Genomic DNA, 19,971 nt, shown 5'->3' on the forward strand with positions numbered 1-19,971 from the left:
TCCTAAGCATCCAGCTCTCCTCAGCAGCAGACAGACAGTATCCATCCAAGGCAGGCTGAAGTTGTACAACAGTTTTTGAGCTGTCTGCAGTCTGAATGCTGCGATACGGGATGTGATGTCCACCAGGCCCTGTCCTCTCTCCTGCACCAGCAGGTATAGCACCGATGAATGCACCCAGTGCTGCCTTGACCAACCAGCAAACCCTCACTCTTCCCCCAGTGTACCTTTGCTGAAGATGCCAGATCTTAAAACTCTAAACTGCCAACCAGGAGAGCCACATCCCTCTGGTCTCTCACAAAAACATTGATGTTATCCGCATAGGCAGATACCACCAGTGAGGGGCACTGTGGCCAACCTGGTAGCATAGCTAGAGCTACAGCTTAGAACACAACCTGCTTAACAGTGGTTCAATGGCTAAGGAGTACAGCAATCCAGAGAGAGGACACCCCTGCCTAATGCCTCTCTGAACCTGAACTGGACAGCTCAGCCCACTACCTACCCTCACCAAACAAAAGGCGTCCTTATAGAACAACCTCAACAAAAAAAGGAAAAAGGAAAATTATGGTCAACTCTGTCAAAAGCTTTTTCTTGATCTAATGAAATGACCCAAACATCAATATTGTACAGCTTGTAAACATCAAATACCAAGTCCCTCATGGGAAAGACATTGTCCATGATGGATCTGTCCGGTACACAATATGACTGGTCCCTGTAAATAATGTTAATAAATCCATAGAAAAAAAAATACAAGTTTTTGTGCCTGTTTGAAAGCACTTTGGAGAAGAGTTTATAGTCTACACACAGCAGAGCCACTGATCTCCTTTTCTTAAGAAGAGCCAAATCTCCCTTTTTTGGCACAAGTGAGAGGACTGCATGGTGAGGAAGCAGCTGACAGTCCCGTCTGAGAGCACCCCTGCACCACCTGCCACAGGTCAGCTCCCAGACACCTCCAGAAATGCTGGTAAAAGTCCACAGGCAGCCCATCCAGTCCAGGAGCTCTACCAGGAGCCATGTGACCCACAGCAGTAAACTCCTCCAGAGAGATGTCGGCATTAAGGACAGCCCTGCGACTGGAGCCCAGCTTAGGAAGGCCCTGCAGCAGCTCGTCCACACAGTCACTGCTACAGTCCTCCAACCCAAAGAAGGTGCTGTAAAACTCCACAGCATGCTGCCTCATTTGGACTGGGTCTGTAGTCACAGTATCATCAGGAAGGTGGGGACAGACCATCTGTTTGGCCTGAGAGACGGACCTCTCCAATTTAAAGAAGAAGGATGTGGGTGCATCCATGTCTCTGATACTGATGAAATGTGACCTGGCAAAAGCCCCTATAGCCCTCTCGTGTTGAAATGAGCATAATTCCATTCTTTTCTGCTGAAGCCTCTGGCTGTGTGTGCTATTGTGAATGAATAAACTGTTCTACAGAGACCCGATTTCCTTTTCTAAATCTTCAACTACCTTCTTAACCCTGCCTGTGGCTGGGCTTTACTCATCCTACCGTCTGACACCTTAATCCGTGTAAACTGCCTGTCCTAGGGATGTTTTACCCTCCACACATCTACTACAGCTGATTCTGAGATGACCTGTGATAGGGAAGTGGATGAATGTAAATGAGGTTCCTCTCCTGTCCTGTCTAATGTGAAGTTCATGGTACAGTTCCAGTCCCAACCCATCACTACACACTCCCCCTGATCACACTGTTTTAGGAAATCATGCAATTTGTGGATAAAGCTCCACCAGGTCTGAACCCCAGTTTAGAGCATAGATGTTTATGAAACAGAAAGAAATGTCCTGTATTTTAGCCCTGACCACTAAAACCCTGCCTGCTTGGATCTCAGTAGTGTAGATGATGTCTACAGCCCTGAAAAAAATAAAATTGCTATACCTGCAGAGAAATTAGTCCCATGAGACAGAAAAAAACTGTTGCTCCCACCACAAACCCAGTCTGTCTTACTGTTCCTGTCACTGTGTGTTTTCTGCAGAAAAATTACATCTAGTCTTTTGTGTGAGATCATTTCTGAAATGACTGCCATCTTCTGCCCATCCCTCCCCCCATTATTGTTCAAGGAGCCAACCCTCACCTTGTGCATACAGGGCTGAGAAAGAAAGGTGTGTAATCAGGCAGATGAAACAGTAAGAGGAAGATCACCAGTACAAAACATCAACATCATCATCACTTAAAGAGGCAACAGATAGGATTTGTTTTGTTTTTTTTAGCTTGGCGCCATCTAGCGTCAGCAGTGTTGCTCGCACTGTCGCAAAGACCAAATTGACTGTGGGGATCAGAGATAATCAATAAAATGTAGGCTGTGAAATCACCAGTTATTTTTCAGCTGTCACCGGCTCACTATACATTATCCCACTTAGAACATGGCTTACTACTAAAACATTCAAATGGTACAACTGGCATCAATATTATTAAACTGCTGGCAGAGTGTATTGACAGAGGATAGGCGTTCACCAGACAAACGGGAGCGGAGGAGAAGATTTTACTCCACTTCTCCCGGTCAGAGAGACTGGGTGCCCAGTAGCTGCAGCGACGGGGGGGGGGGGGGGGTAATCACTGTCCGAGGGCTGCCGTAGAATGGCAACAGGATGTCAGCCGACCAACACTCACTACCCGGTCCCTGGTTGCGGCGATTTGCAATGCTGGTCAGCTAGGAATGAACTAGCAGCCAGTACAGTACAGTCCTCTCTCGGCTAGCTAATATTTAGCCGTGTTACTTACTGATCCATTAGAAAGAAAGCTAGCTGGACACCGGTGTTGAAGCCTCTTTGGTCACGGAGCTCCCTCCATCTCTTGAACGCCTGACTGAGGTTTACTCTTGTTGCTCCTCTTCTTTTATCACTCTCCTTTTTTGTGCATCCTCGCCTCCTCAGACAGATCAGCTCGTTTTCTTTTGGGAGGCCGTTTTTCACTTATCTCCAAACTTTGTCTGTCTGCCATTGTGCTCCTGACTCAACTATCTCATGCCCCGGCCAGTTCCTCATAAGGACCAGCTCCAGTCCCTGATTGGCTGACCAACCAGTTTGGCAATACATGACGCATTTCCTGCCGTAAAGCAGATTTTTTCCGCGAAAATTCGTCCCCGGTGGCAGAAGCTTATTGCAAAGATTGCAAAGCCACCAAGTAACCTATGTAAACGCTGATAGTCCGATTTTACTGTGTATACTACCCTGTGCAACCCACATTATTTTCATAATAATATACAGTACAGGCCAAAAGTTTGGACACACCTTCTCATTCAATGCGTTTTCTTTATTTTCATGACTATTTACATTGTAGATTCTCACTGAAGGCATCAAAACTATGAATGAACACATGTGGAGTTATGTACTTAACAAAAAAAGGTGAAATAACTGAAAACATGTTTTATATTCTAGTTTCTTCAAAATAGCCACCCTTTGCTCTGATTACTGCTTTGCACACTCTTGGCATTCTCTCCATGAGCTTCAAGAGGTAGTCACCTGAAATGGTTTCCACTTCACAGGTGTGCCTTATCAGGGTAAACGTTTTTCTCATCCAGCAAATCCACACTCAACCACCGTCTGCAAAGTCACCACACTTTTAATGAACTTCTCTGCATCAGGAAAATACTCTCACTTTCATTGAGGAACGCATTGAACTCCTCCAGTGTATGCAGCTCTAAGACTGAGAGTATGCCACAGAAACACAGTCAGAGTCAGTGTCATACTCCATCCCTTCCTCACCTGCTACCCTCGCCACTCCACACATCTGTCTGAGCTCTGCAGCAGCAGCCTGACTCTGCTCTGAGAGAGAGAGAGAGAGAGAGAGAGAGAGAGAGAGAGAGAGAGATGGCACTCTCTTTCGATCTGCTTCTATATTGTTGGTGTCCATGGTGGCAAGCATGGAAGAAAATGTGGAAGTGCAGTCTGTAGTCAAACATCCGTCTTATTTGAGCTGAAAGATAGGGAGATCTGTGAGCTGGTAAGATGGAGAGAAGTTTACCACAGTTTATGTACACATACTATCCGCACTGTTATGATAAAGAGCTGGTTGAAAATCAGCAAAGTATCCCTTGAATACCTCTATGAATATGGTCTGTTTTTTGTGTAACAAAATACAAAACTGCAATTATTAATAGTGTCCAGTTAACTCAGAAAACGTTCCCCACTTTAAGTGAGGTCTCAATCACAACTGATTCACTAGTAGTTTGACACTTATTCCCTGTTTTAAACTTAGTGAATCCATCATAGCACACAACTACTGCAGTAACAGACCCTGTTCTCAAGTGATGGGTTACACACTGCGAACAAATCTAGGTCTGTTTACTTTTTTCACTTTATTTTCAGGAAAAAAACAAAAAACAAAAACTCAAAACTGCAAACGCTACAAATAACATCAGAGAGTAGAGGCATCTGATTAACTTGAACTATCTGTACTGTATTTGTAAGAAATGAACAGTACCATTGAATCAGGTGTGATTAACCTCTGATTGAATCATCTTTCCCAATAAAAGCTCTGGCTGAATTGTGTTAAATGCTGATGTAAAATCTAAGAAGAGAGCCTGAGCTGTAGTTGCTTCAATATTAGGTGTATCAGTGTTACAACTGCATCCCCTGGGCTACGATTATACTTACGTATATGCAAACTAAAGAGTCCAGTTTGCCACCCACAGATTTAGTGAGCTGCTGAATCACAATTCTTTCTAAGGTTTTCATAACAATTGGAGTCAAGGCCACAGGATAATAATCACTGAGTTCCTTAGGACATGCCTTCTTTGGAAAAGGTATTACATGTGAGGTATTCCATATTTCAAGAATGATGTGACTTTCTATAGAACACTGAGAATTAGGCCACAGGCAACAAATGTTTTCCAAATAAGTGCACTGAGGTTTTCTGGCCCTGTGGCCTTCCTCTGATTTAAATGTTTAAAAGTGCTCCTCACCTGTTCAACAGGAACATCAGTTCTATCTGACTACATCGGTACAGAATGTTAACAACATGAGCGGGATTATTCTCTTTATCTTAATCAAAACTTAAGCGGAATTACTTAAATTCATTTGCAAATTCTGCCTCACTTTCTGCCATGCTTTCCAAATGATTGTCTATTGAGATGCATAGTAGAGGATTGCTTTGGGATTGGGATCCTGCGGAACCCAACACAGTTCTCGTGGGAGTGGGTGGTTTGTAAATTTGCTGTGGGTGGGAGTGGGTGGTCAAAAAATAAACTGTGGGTCCTGGGATTTGTTAGAAACAGAATTAGGAACACTGAATTAAAAGTCTCTTTTCTTGCCTGCTCAGGGTGCACATGAGAGTGCGCTGCAATGCATCTTTCAGGACTGGACTCACAGGCCAATCATAACCAAGTTTGTTCAACTTGTGCTTACATCATAGGGTCTGTAAAATGGTGGATAAAGTGATTTGAGCGAAATGACTCCTTTCACTTTGAGAATTTGATCAGTTTCATCCAATAACATTTGGAGATCTAGAAAAGCTGCTTGAGTAAATGATGTTATCTTTATTTAAGCTAGCATAGGGTTAAGGACGTTAGCAGTAAACGTATGTCATGTATGCGATACACATATAATCAGTTCTCTCTGACTAGGGATGGGCATTTTAACACGAGGATAGGAATGTGCAACAACAGAAAACAAGAGCAATTTGAAATTCATTTATTGAACATCCAGGCATAAACAGAGAGATAGAGGGACAGCAGGGCGAGCAGGTGCTGAGCGAGGCAAACGCTGCATTCAGCTCTACAATAAAACAGAATAGAATTAAAAAAGATACATTAAAAATCTAGAAAATAAAATTTCTAAATGTGTTCACACATGGGAGGGGCAGCATCAAGTACATTGAACAAATACTCACATAGAAACAAGCACTCAAGTACTCATGCCCATCCCTATCACTGACGTGGTCTGAGGGGGTCTGTTAGCTACAGTAGTTGTGTGCTAAAATGAATTCATTAAGAGTGAAGAGAAGGACACTTTAGAACTGGAAACTTGTGTGGGTTAATAAGTGTATCTTAGCTAATAGTGAATCACTTAAGCATGAGACCTCACAAATAATGGGGAACATGCTCTGACTTGCTTTTTTGGACACTATTAAATTTGCGGTTTGGCATTTTGTTACATAAGAATAGACCATATTATTTAAGTGTTATTAAGGGAGAAAGACTACTCTTGTGGTACTGCCACCCTATAGGGGCCATACTGGCTAGAGCGTATTAAGAGTGTGATTCACGTACAACAGCTTCCTTACTTCCTATCATTTAGCTGTAATTAGGAGGTTGTTGAGGGAAAACTTAATGGCTTCATAGTTGTAAAATATGGTCATGCAGAATAAAGCATTAATTAATGCTTTATAATGATTAATAGAGAGCAAATATGTTACTAATATGCCCTGTTAAAAACCCACTGGTTAATGGTGACAGTGTGTACAGGGCTGGAAAAATAACAGATTTTCACTACATGATTATTGTAGCCAAAATAGTCTCCTTTGTCATTTTTCTGGCAAATGAATTAGACGCTAATTGCAAGTGTAGGGAGGTGGAGAGAGAGACTGGAACCCTAAAGCCCCGTTTCCACCAAACATTTTAGGTATGGTACCTTTTGATCAGTGTACTAAGTACCCCAACAGAAGGGGTACCAAAAATGGTAATGGTTAGGAACAGCTCCATCAGTACTATCCACAACTTTTCTCAGTGGAAACAAACAAACAAGAGAAACAGAAGTGCTTTAAGAGGCCCTGCATTATTTACACAATATTTTCACGTCAGGGTTGGAAATTAGCACCAGTCACCAGCCAAATGCTGGTAGAATATGCAAGTGGCTGCAAGATTTGCTTCAATCACCAGCCAAAAAAACAATGGTAATCTGTTGATTGGCTGTGAGGTTTTGGAATCCACCAGTCACAGTGGCAGGAAAACGAAAAGAGTTCATTTCCAAACTTGTTATGTATTACTAATATGATACCATTATTTCATTTTGAAATATCTCAGTTATTGTCAGTACTGGTACATTGTGATACCCCTAATGTGTACCTTCATATAAAGTGTTACCAGAAGTTTGATACAGATTCTCTTGTACTGAAGCTGAAGCAAACTGACAATATTTTGCAAAATGTTTGATATCTTTAAATATGAGCACAGTAAGTATTCATTGTTTTTTCAGTGAGCTGTATTCTGGTCAGGGTGGAAAAGCATCTGAAGCAGGATTTTACATGAAGTAGGCTACTCAGTTTTTAACTTCCTCCTGACATTTCTTAGCCTCCACAAGTGACTTATTATTAGGTGTGCAAAGTCAAAGTGGGCCAGATTAGACGCTTTGGCAGACTGGTTCTGGCCCATGGGCCACCTGTTTGTCACCCCTGTATTATGAGGTCTGAATCCTGAACCAACTGTGAATGTGTGAATGAAAGCTACCCATCAAAAAGCTACAGACAAGCCCTTCCTTGTCAAAGGAAAAATAAGTAGATTCACTTCAGGAGAGTCCCTCAGGCCACTACACTAGCAGCACTAGTAGTAAGCTTTTCCACTGACACTGATTACATTCTCACAGTTAGCAGTTAGCAATGCTAGCCTAGATAGCAAGGCTACTGAAAAGTAGACTACAGATGTCCTCAGCTGTCTCTGTCTTTCACCTGGTAATAACATACCTTTGCTTTAACTCTCTCCATAGGTGCTGTCTGCTCTGGACATACTGCAACCTCCACACATTGACTACTTTGAAGAAATGTATCCTTTATCATTCACTGGTTCAAATATGCTTTCAGGGATTTATATGTTTTACAGACATTCAACACCTTTGGCCAGACAGCACAGATTATTTTCAGGTAATGAAATGGCTCTGTCGTGCCTTGGCAACATTCTAAAATAATTCTTTGAGCTGTAATTCTTTGAGCTGGTTACAGCTTTTATTGGGCTAAAGCTTCTCCTACTTTTTGCACTGCAGTAAAGCAGATAATAAGTCACACACAAAATGTTGCAAAACTCAGGGTCCACGTATCAAGTAGTTAAATATGAGTGACTTTTATGATAGCAGATGCTCATGATTGGTCTTGTAGTCTCTGCTTAAATTGGAGTGTGTAATATGAGCCGCCAAATTGCATTAAACCAGTAAATTTTTTAGTATATGAAAAATTCATATCCTGATATTTACGATATTTCAGAATCAGAATCAGCTTTATTTGCCAAGTACGTGTGTACATGCAAGGAATTTGACTCCGGTAGATGATATACAAAAAATATACAAATATACATCGAATATAAAAGAATATACAAGTGTGCAAGTTTTGTTTGTCCTGCCACTCTGTGACTGTTAGGAGTTCAATAGAGCGACAGCTGTGACGGGAAGTTTTGGCGAACAGTGCTCTGTAGCACCTACTGGAGGGATGAGTTTGAACAGATTGTGTCCGGGGTGCGAGGGGTCTACAGTGATGTTTCCGGCCCTTTTGCTGACCCTTGACCGGTACAGGTCCTCGATGGAGGGAAGTCCCAATAATCCTCTCTGCACACCTGATTGTCCGTTTCAGTCTGTTCCTGTCCAGTTTGGTGGCAGATCCAAACCAGACGGTGATGGATGTGCATAGAACGGACTGGATGACCTGAGCTGTCGCAGGAACTACAGCCTCTGCTGGGCCTTTTTCCAGACAGTGTCTATGCGGGAGGTCCACTTCAGGTCCCGAGAGATTATGGTACCCAGACACCTGAAGGTGTCCACAGTAGACACTGTGCTGTTGAGGATGGTGAGGCGGGGCAGTGTCGGGGGGCTTCTCCTGAAGTCTCCAAAAGTAGATCAGGAGCCAGAGCCTTTAGCTATCAGGCTCCTCTCCTGTGGAATCATCTTCCTGTTATGGTCTGGGAGGCAGACACCGTCTTCACATTTAAGACTAGACTTAAGACTTTCCTCTTTGATAAAGCTTATAGTTAGGGCTGGCTCAGGCTTGCCCTGTACCAGCCCCTAGTTAGGCTGACTTAGGCCTAGTCTGCCGGAGGACCCCCCTATAATACACCGGGCACCTTCTCTTCTTCTTCTCTCTCTCTCTCTCTCTCTCGTATTCTATTACTGCATCTTGCTAACTCGGCCATTCTGGATGTCACTAACTCGGCTTCTTCTCTGGAGCCTTTGTGCTTCACTGTCTCTCAGATTAAATCATATCGCAGCGGTGCCTGGACAGCGTGACGTGTATGGTTGTGCTGCTGCCGTGGTCCTGCCAGATGCCTCCTGCTGCTGCTGCTGCCATCATTAGTCATTAGTCATACTTCTACTGTTATTATACACGACTATTGTCACACATGTATACTGCCAGATATTAATACATACTTTCAACATATTGTACCACAGTAGCCAGAACTATAACTATAATATTATTACTTTCAATAATGTTGTTGTAAGCTACTGTCATTACCTGCATCTCTCTCTCTCTCTCTCTCTCTCTCTCTCTCTCTCTCTCTCTCTGTCTCATTGTGTCATGTGGATTACTGTTAATTTGTTATGCTGATCTGTTCTGTACGACATCTATTGCACGTCTGTCCGTCCTGGAAGAGGGATCCCTCCTCAGTTGCTCTTCCTGAGGTTTCTACCGTTTTTTTTTTCCCCCGTTAAAGGGGGTTTTTTGGGGAGTTTTTCCTTATCCGCTGCAAGGGTCATAAGGTCAGAGGGATGTCGTATGCTGTAAAGCCCTGTGAGGTAAATTGTGATTTGTGATATTGGGCTGTATAAATAAAATTGATTGAATTGATTGATTGATTGAAGTCCACTGTCATCTCCACAGTCTTGAGCTGGTTCAACTCCAGGCGGTTCTGACCGCATCAGAGGACCAGCTGCTCCACCTCCTGTCTGTATGCAGACTCATCACAGTCCCGGATTAGACCGATGACTGCGGTGTCATCCGCAAACTTCAGGAGTTTCACAGAAGGGTCCCCTGAAGTGCAGTCGTTGGTATACAGGGAGAAGAGCAGTGGGGAGAGGACACACCCCCGAGGGACGCCAGTGCTAATGGACCGGGAGCTGGATGTGATGCTCTCCAGCCTCACACGCTACCTCCTGTCAGTCAAGAAGCTGGTAAACCACTGACAGGTGGAGGCAGGCACCGTGAGCTGGATGAGCTTCTTGTGGAGAATTTCAGGGATGATGGTGTTGAACGCCAAGCTGAAGTCCACAAACAGGATCCTTCTGTAAGTCCCTGGGGAGTCGAGGTGGTCATCCGCCCACCTGTTTGCCTGGTAGGCAAACTGCATGGGGTCCAGGAGCGGGTCTGTGATGTCCTTCAGGTGGCACAACAGCAGTCCTTCAAAGGATTTCATGACCACAGACCTGCTTGTACAGGGCCCAATCCTTGCTTCTTTATGCCTCCTCCTTGGCCTGGCACAGCCACCTGAGTTTGGGTGTGAACCAGGGTTTGTTGTTGTTAAATGTGCAGAAGGTCTTGGTCTGCACACACATATCCTCACAAAAACTGATGTAATATGTCATAGTATCAGTCAGTTGGTTGAGGTCTGTGGCTGCAGCTTCAAAAACACTCCAATATTTGCTGTCAAAGCAGGCCTGTAGCTCCAGCTTTGACTCCTCAGTCCACTTCCTTACAGTCCTTACTAAAGGCTTAGAAGTTTTTAATTTCTGCCTGTAGGTCGGGATGAGATGGAGCAGACAGTGATCAGAGAGCCCCAAAGCTGCACGGGGGACAGAGCGATAAGCGTCCTTTAAAGCTGTGTAGCAGTAGTCCAGTGTGTTGGAGTCCCTGGTGGGGCATTTTATATGCTGTTTATATCTTGGAAGTTCGTGAGAGAGGTTTGCTTTGTTCAAATCCCCTAGGATAATGAGCAGGGAGTCTGGATTTTTTTTTTTCATTTCTGTCATCTGGTCAGCCAGGTTTTGTAACGCCTCCGTTACACATGCCTGAGGTGGAATGTAAACACCGACCAGAACAAACGAGGAAAACTCCCGTGGTGAAGTCTCTAAGTGAGAGCTGCACAACTTCTTCACCACTGTGACATCTGTACACCAACCTTCGTTTATGTAGAAGCGCATTCCTCCTCCCTTCGTTTTCCCTGAGAGCTCCATGGTGCTGTCCGCTTTGACCAGGATGTGTTCACTGAGCCAGGTTTCAGTGAAACACAGGGTGGCAGATCTGCTTAATTCAGAGTTTTTATGAGTTAGGATCAGCAACTCGTCCATCTTATTTGCCATCTCATTTCCCGCGTGCTTGCCCCAAAACGTTGAAAACTGGCAACAAATTTCCAGTGCAGGACTGACCAATGTGTAAGAGTTCCTCTCTGATGAAGGTGACCAGAGAGGGGGAGCAGGAAGCTAAAAAGAATAGATAAAACCAAAGATAAAACAAAAGAAGTAAGAGAGAGCGAAGTCCCGAGGTGGCCATCCGCAGCGCCATCTTGTTGAAGTGCGCCATCTTGTTAATTTTGTTGACATATTGGCGTCATACTGTTACCCACATCAACAATAAACATGGCTGAAAGTGAAATTATTAGTGACTCTGTGATTGTTCCAAAAAGAGGAGCCCCATTAATCCCATTAAAGGGATTGATCGGTGGGGCAGAGCTGCCCGCTGAAATGGAGGTGAACGGTACAGGTCCCTCTCTCCCTCTAATCAAATACACCATCAAATGACTCCAAAACGCTCTTGTGGACAACTTGTAGCTTACACATTCACCACGCTATGAAATAATAATGTAATATTATGAGACAGAGTTGTTTGGAAGCCAAATGCAGAGCCGGAACTACATTCCAGACATAAAGTACTTGCTGGGCGGAGTGATTTCAAACAGCGTATGTTTAGTGCAGTTACTCCCGTCATCAAAACAACAAGTTTGTTGAGAAAAAGCCAGAACATACAGAGGAAGAATTACAGGTTGTGGAAGAAGAGAGAGCAAGAAGAGAGGTTGAGGTTGCCGAGCAACCAGGGGCTGAGGGGATACCCAGAGCCGGTGGTGTAAATGTGGGGCTTACTGGCCACTTTATTAGGTACACCTGTGCAATATAATTATAGAGTACGCCTCAAAGTAATCACTGGAACATGGGGAGAACATGCTAACTCCACATTCCTAAATCACCACAACTCCTGAGGGAACAACAACATAAAATATTCCCTAGCAGTCTGTTTATTCCCAACAATGAGAAGTAATGCCAGTCACTTCACTATATGTTCTGGGCAAGCACTTATCCATAACATAACCACAACAACATTTGCATTTCAGCCTTATTTATCATGCTTGGTTTGTAGGCTAATGTTACTCAACATGGAGGTAATGTAACAGCAGAGGGATTGGTGAGCAAAATACACAATGATCACTTACCACGTCTGCTCGTTTAGTGATGCCGACAGATGGTATGACAGTATCTTCCAAGAAAAGCGTTTGAACCATTCCTGAGCTTCTGCGCTCCATCCTTTCACTGTAGTCCTCTGGTAAAAAATGGCAGGAGCACACAAACATTTTCCGGACCATTTCCACAGGCGTGTTGGGGTCGATGTCCAGCACAATAGCCGTTGTTTCATCCTGTCCGTATTACTGGTTGGAACTACGTGAAACTTCACTTTGCTCCATGTCTTCGGCTTGTTACTGCAACCTTTTACAATACGTGTGTAAACCATGATTTACAAAAAACACTTGTAAACTTTCCTCAAACCTTCTGCTGCGTCCAGCTGACGATACCGCAAATGGCTACTCAAGAAAGTAGTTCCGAGTATTTGCTTCATGTGTCGTAATATTACTTAATTATACATTATTATTTCATAGCGTGGGGAATGCACAAGCCATGTGTTGTCAACAAGAGCGTTTTGGAGTCATTTGATGGTGTATTTGATTAGTTTTGAGGGAGAGAGGGACCTGTACCATTCACCTCCATTTCAGCGGGCAGCTCTGTCCCACCGATCTCAGAACAGCACGCACTGACAATTAAAGGTAATGTACCCATCCATATGACTATAGGGATTACGGCAATAGGCGAATTTGCCAAAATGTTGAACTATCCCTTTAAGTCCAAGCTCCTTGATGTCCCATTCCCAGATTCCTGCTGGCTCGTACTTCCCCCATGCCTGCCCAAACTTCCTCCTGAGTAAGGTGTTGCTGTTCTTTGCCTTGAGCGTTGTTAACCCTGGTTGCGCCCTCTGCGCTAGTGGAGTCTTGACTCTGCCACCTCGAGAGATTTTTCTGTGCTCCACTTCCTGCCTGTACACACCTGGATGCCAGCTGATGCCATCTTTGGATCCCTGGATTCCCTGTACTGCAGAACTTCATATGTCCTTGACACCATGAACTCTTCCGTGAGGCCACTGATTGGAAGTTGCAGGGTGTTGCTTGTGCCGTACAGAGCAGAGCTGCACAGGCTATGAGGAAGACCAAGCCATCTTTACAACTAGCTGCTGATCCAGTGGAAGAGACAAGAGTGTCTGACAGAACGCCATTAACCCTCACACGTTGTGGTCTCACTGTTAAAAAGTCAATAACCCAGGCTATAAGACCAGGATCAATGTTATGGGAGTCCCTTAGTCTCTCTGCTAAAATGTGTGGCTGAATGCAATTAAAAGCGGACGAGAAATCAATAAATAAAAGACGAGCGAAAGACTTGGCTCCCTCAAGATGAGTTAGAACAAAGTTCAACAGGGTGCCAACTGCATCTTCAACACCTCTGCCTGACCTGTAGGCAAACTGCAGTGGGTCCAAGTTATTTTGGACACAGGTCAGAAGTGATTCTTTCACAATTTTTTCAAATGACTTCATAACAAGGGAGGTCAGTGCAACGGGTCTGAAGTCATTTAGTGATTTTGGAGATGCAGATTTGGGTACTGGAACTATAATAGAATTCTTCCAGAGTGAAGGGGCCTTGTGAAGCTGGAGGAATGTTGATAAAATAAAACTAAAAATATCTGCCAGCTGGACAGCACAGTTCTTGAGGACCCGACCTCCAATGCCACCTGGGTCTGGACTTTTCCTCTCCTTGACACGCTGAAAAAGTCTACAAACTGCATTCCTGTCAACAACACTGTTCTGTAAGGAGACAGTGTTTTTAAAAACTGACAGTTCGTCATTAAAGTCACAGGCATTAAAACGGTTTTAAAAACTGTTCAGTTTGTCCGAGAGGACCAGATCAGGCTTCCCATTTAAGCAATATCACACGAGAGGGAGTGATGATATCAGCCTGCGGCCTCGTGCCTACGACCGAATCACAGCCGTGACAGTATCACAGTACAACATCACAAGCTCGAGTGTGATATTGCTTTTATACAACAGTTCAACAGTTAAATAAGCAAGGCTGATTAAGAAATGTTGAAAAATGAGGACAAAATAGATAATTTAAGCATTTTATTTGTCTTCCGCCAACAAAAATAGTTCCCTCAGGACTCCGCTGTCACCGTTGCTATGTAACGCAGACATGATGTGCCAGGCACTTACTCTTTATACACATTTATCTGCACATTTCCATTAATTGTGCAGCCGGTGAAATAAGTCTCTGCATGGTGGACTGTCGCTTCACAGGCACAGCCGACTCTGCCTTCTGATCTGATAGTATGTTGCTTTTCTCCAAGTCATTGAGCTCCGCTGATGAAACACTGACAAACCTGCATGTGTGCTCAGATGGATTCAGGTTCTCCTCTCCCTCATCTTCCTCTGATGACCATTCATAGTTCAATTCAAAACTTATTTTAGGAAATAAATCCATATTTTTGGCTGTTTGACAGTGGATGAATTAATTAGCCTACAACGCAACTGCTGACCTAACTGACACTAACCGTCAGTTTTGATTTGATTGTTAATTGCAATCAGCTGTGAGGCGGAGTGGTACATACAGAGTGAAATAACCGTGATGTTGTACTCCAGTATCATCACGGTTTTACTGTCTCTCGACCAATCAGATTGCAGGGCCGGAACTAACTGTTGTATAATAAGGGATATGTTACACTTCTTGTGTTGCATCCCCATCATAGATTTTACGCCCTCCCAAGCAGGGCGTGAGCTGCCTGTACTTAACTTGCTCTCAACTTTGTCTTTATACTTGCGCCTGGCAACATTGAGCTCCTTTTTGAGCTGCTTTTGAAGCTCTCTATATTGTGTGGTGTCGCCCTGCAAGAAGCAAATATTCCTCTGATTAATTATTTTTTTGACACCTTTTGTCACCCACGGCTTATTGTTAGGATAAGGGAAATTAGAGCTCTCACAAAAGGAAACATATAAGGAGACAACATCAGTGAGTTCATCCAGATCCTCACAGACATTTATAAACAGATCCCAGTCCGTATCATGAAAGCAAACTTGGAGACAGTAAATTGATTCCTCCGACCAAACCAGAACCAAACGTCTCTCCAGCTTGATTCTCTTCAGGACAGATTTGTAAGACTAAGTACACCGCACTGTGGTCCGACATACCCAGCAGAGCTCTTCCGAAAGATTTGTACAATCCCTTTATGGAACCAAAACAAAGGTCCATACACTTTCCATGTCGAGTGGGACACGTCACGTATTGGTAAAAGTTACACAAGGACTTTGATGGTTTACAATGATTAAAATCGCCCAATATGAACTGCGGTGCATCTGGTGCTATCCCCTGCAGCCGCTGCACTGTTTTTAGCATAGACCTAGTGGCTACATCGGTGTTAGCCTTTGGGTGAATATAAACAAGAGTGATGAATAACTGTGGGAATTCTCTGGGTAAATAATGGGGTCGCAGTGATACAGACAATAGTTCAGTGTCTTTGGTACATAATGTCTCCCTGACAACTACCGTAGTACACCAGTTTTTATTAACACAGAGACACACACCCCCGCCAAGTGACTTGCCGGTCAATGCCGGGTCTCTGTCAAGGCGGTATGGAACTCCAAATCCATCGATTTCCAGATCCGAGGATGGATCATGCTCCTTAAGCCAGGTCTCCGTGAGGGCCAGGACACAGGCGTGCCTGTACTCTGCAAGGTACTTGACGTTGCCCTGAAGCTCCTCCACTTTGTTCCGGAGCGACTGAGCATTAGCCAGGATAACAGTGGGCAGCGGTATCCGACGGTGTCCCTGCCGCTTAAGCCTCTGGCACAGACCGCCGCGTCTCCCCCGTTTCCTGGTGCGTTTCGGCCCGGATGACCAGCTCCGGTTCCCAGTAGAAGGATTCAGCCGGATAATCTCCGGGAACTGCCCATTGGTTCGACAGCCCATTGGTTCGACATCCCATTGTTCCGACCATATTAAACTCATTGTTCCGAAGTCTATTCCGAAATCATCATGATGACCTGTGGTTAAGGTCTGGTTAGGTTTAGGCACAAAAACCACTTGGTTAGGGTCAGGAAAAGATCATGGTGTGGTTTAAAATGAAAAAGAAAGTGACAAACACATAAACAGTGAGCCTGCTCCGCCTCAAGCCGGTCGCGGCGCACCATACGTCCGCCGCAAGCCGTTCAGCACCATGGACAGTCGGACTAATGGGATGTCGAACCAATGGGCTGTCGAACCAATGACATGGACCCTAATCTCCGTGGGTAAAGCTGTCGAGGAATCCACGATGCCCTTCCCGGAGTCACGGAGCAGAAGTAAGAAGTCACGGCTGTACTGGAGAGGTTTCCCATGCTCACAAGCACCAAGTAAAATGTGACATAAAAACGTCAGAAGGAAAAGAATACCCCCCAAACTAGAGTGAGTTCTTGCTGCCATTATCCTCCACAAGTGGTTAAAAAGAGTTAGTTAAAAAAGTTAGTAAGAACACTTAATACAGCCACTTAAAACAGCCACACCAACGCTCATCTCACACACTGCTGCTGCATGTCGCCATGACCAGCGTCACTGAGGCAAGGATTCCACCCTTCTGAACAGAGGTGTCAATATTGCTGTTCTTTAGAAGAAACTCCCTCAGTCCTCGTGACAAGATACTGAAAAATATCTTGAATTTAACGCTCAGCAGTGAGATGGTTCTAAACTGACTGACGTTCTTAGAGTTTTCTATCATGGGGATCCATACAACTTCAACAACCCTCCACTGATCTGCAACTCTTCCTCTGCCGCAGATCACCCTGAGGATTTTCTATAAGCGCTGGCAAAGTTTTTGTACACGGTGTATGGAACTCCACTGGGGCCAGGGGCAGAGGCTGACCTGGCTCCTTTCACCACCTTCTGGATCTCCTTCCAGCTAGGCTCCCTCATATCAAAACCCACTGTTGGAGGTTGTGGACTTATGAGGGCTGAATGAGGCTCCAGTTCCTGGTCTTTCTCAGGGTCACTTCCTCTGTTGGATACACTAGGCTGCCACTTCCCTTGTCCCCTAATAGCCTCTTTGTTAAGGTGAAAGGATTGGAGATAAAAGTAGTGCACTTTCTAGCTCTTTCCTTCCTTCTCCTCCTCCCTTGCCATTCTGACCTACAAAGGGGCATGAGCTTCTTCCTTAGGACGTTTCGAAGCTCGGAGAGTGGTTGCTTCTTCTGTTTGCTTGCCCTCTTATGTTGTTGTTTCAGGCTTTGAAGCTCTTGACGCAGCTGGTATATCTTGGTGGCTCTACAACACGCCCAAACCTCTCGGTTGCGTAGCTGACTATGATAGCTGTCGTGGTCTCGAGCTGGCGATCCACCTCTCCCTTGCATGTGGTTTCCAGGCTCTTGCTCACCTCAGCATCAAACTGTGACCATGGGGTCTTGTTGCTTGCTGAAGGCCACTTTATCAACATATTTGGGACTCTTCTACAAGGATTAGAAGGGTTTACTGCTCGGAGGGACTGGGCTCTGTGGGGTGCTTCCTGGTTGGGCTCCTCCTGCGTCTCACCAGAATCAAATCCTGTGCGCTGCAGTATATCCTCCCTCTCCATGCATTTCATCCTGGCCTAGTGTATTTTTAGGCCGCGTGGGTTCTTGCAGACATTTCTGCAGATGCAACTTGCATTCGTCATTGTTTTTCCATTCACATGGGTTGATGCCAGTAGATCTGTCCTATTGGGGTTCCCGTATATGAATTTTTCATATGATATTAAAAAATATACTGGTATTATCATGAACAAGATGTTATGGCACACCCCTAGTGACTGTGCAATTGTTCTGGTAGCATTACAGCCTGTCACAGGTTGCAGCGTGATGATTAGAGGAGAAGTCAATCAATCAATCAATCAATCAATCAATCAATTTTATTTATAAAGCCCAATATCACAAATCACAATTTGCCTCACAGGGCTTGACATCCCTCTGTCCTTAGGACCCTCGCAGCGGATAAGGAAAAACTCCCTCAGCATAATAAATTAACAGTAATCCATATGAGACAATGAGACAGAAAGAGAGAGAGAGAGAGAGAGAGAGAGAGAGAGAGAGAGAGAGATGCAGGTAATGACAGTAGTAATACTGTCATCTGGCAGTATAATATCTAGCAGTATGCATGTGTGACAATAATCATATGTGTATAATAACAGTAGAAGTATGACTAATGCCTAATGATGGCAGCAGCAGCAGGAGGCATCTGGCAGGACCATGGCAGCAGCACAACCACACACGTCATGCTGAAGTGGCAGAGCATAAACGTCCAGGTGTATTTGGGAACTGTTTAAATGTGTAATTTGTGATAGATTTTATGTTGTTGAACTATTTATATTGTATACAGAATCTGAATCTCACTCTGAGTTATTGTTGTTTATAAACTAATGAAATGAGAGATCATTTTTCTCTAGTTTTAACTGAATATTTGAAGGCAGACTAGATCACTTATTTTCTTACAACATTTTCTTAAATCAATAATAAAACAAATATACAATTTTTGATACATTTGTCATATTGTCAAAAATATCGTTATCGCAAATATACCCTGAAACATCGTAATATTACTTTAGGGCCATATCGCCCACCCCTATTAACAACATTAAAGGTCTAATAAGAATAAAGGAAATACAATGATTAAGCACACACAGCTATGGCGTTTTTTTGATTGAGTGAACAAAATACTAACAGTATCAGCAAGTTTAAGCAATTGTAAGCCCTGTTTACTTGCAACTTATAACTTCCCTCTAGAGGTACCTCTCCATGCAGATGGTTCGGTTTGTCTTGTCCCGGTTTGGAGATATCTATCACTGAGATCTCTACCTCCACCTCAAAAGAATGGACAAAACAGTGGGTGTAAATAGAATTTCATTTGTGGGGCTGAGGCTACAGTATTGAAAAATTATGTTTAAAATTTTACCAGAAACATCTTTCAAAAAATTGTCCCATTCACTGGATCTACTCTTTTCTCTTCTACTTTGCTTTGAACTCATAATTTTTTCAATGCTGTGAGCCCCACAGACTAAATTTCAGTCCTTGATACTACACTAAGGGCGCATTCACACCAGGATAGTCAGGGGGACTTGGTTCGATTGGACGGGGAATGCCAAAAAATTTCACAACCTCCTGGACAACGTCACGCAGTTACAACAGCTGCTTGTTTGGGGGCGGTATTGCTCGAAACGACCGCTGACCAGGAAGAAAAAAAGCATGAGGAAGAAGAAAACGCAGCTCATAGATAGGCCAGGACTCAAAATGGTAATCCATCCCCTTCAGTCAAGCAAGTAACTGCGATAAATAGTTCTCTGACTATATATCAATAAGTGCCTGCACCTCCTCACTACTCCACGTCTGCCCACAAGACATTTTCCAACTTTTTTTTTTTTTTACCTCTGCTTCTCCCATTTTGCGCTGTTGGCTTTGTTTTTTCTCTCCCCAAAATGCACTGCACTCTGTCACTTCCTCTGGTTCCCTTCCTCTCTTTGGTTTGCTTGATTGTCTGTTTGCATTTCCCACTGTGAAGGCCCTGACACACCAAGCCGTCATTCGGCCGTCGACCAAATTGGGGCTGTCAGTAAGCATCTGTTGGCCTAGTTTTTGCGGTGTGTCCCATACCGTCGGCACTTTGGCATCGGCGGCTTTTCGGCCAATTGAGCATGTTGAATTGGCGGCGGAGCTTGTCGGTGAAGAGATCACTCTGATTGGCTGTTCAGGTTTTATTTCCTTGCCCCTGTAGCGAGTGAATCTGCCTGTAGTGAAACCGGGGCTAACTGGCACTTC

At 44.2% G+C, this 19,971-nt stretch overlaps 1 protein-coding gene across 3 annotated transcripts in view; it reads left to right on the forward strand.

The window, feature by feature from the left end:
* The window catches only part of nlk2 (nemo-like kinase, type 2), a 209,145-nt gene that overhangs the window by 127,031 nt on the left and 62,143 nt on the right, over positions 1-19,971 (forward strand). For all 3 annotated transcript variants that reach the window (XM_049576773.1, XM_049576772.1, XM_049576774.1), the window contains exon 3: positions 7,646-7,701. In XM_049576773.1, the coding sequence (XP_049432730.1) occupies positions 7,646-7,701 (56 nt within the window). The remainder of the gene's footprint in view (positions 1-7,645; positions 7,702-19,971) is intronic.

Source organism: Epinephelus fuscoguttatus, linkage group LG5 (genome assembly GCF_011397635.1).
Source record: "Epinephelus fuscoguttatus linkage group LG5, E.fuscoguttatus.final_Chr_v1".
NCBI classification, from domain to species: domain Eukaryota; kingdom Metazoa; phylum Chordata; class Actinopteri; order Perciformes; family Serranidae; genus Epinephelus; species Epinephelus fuscoguttatus.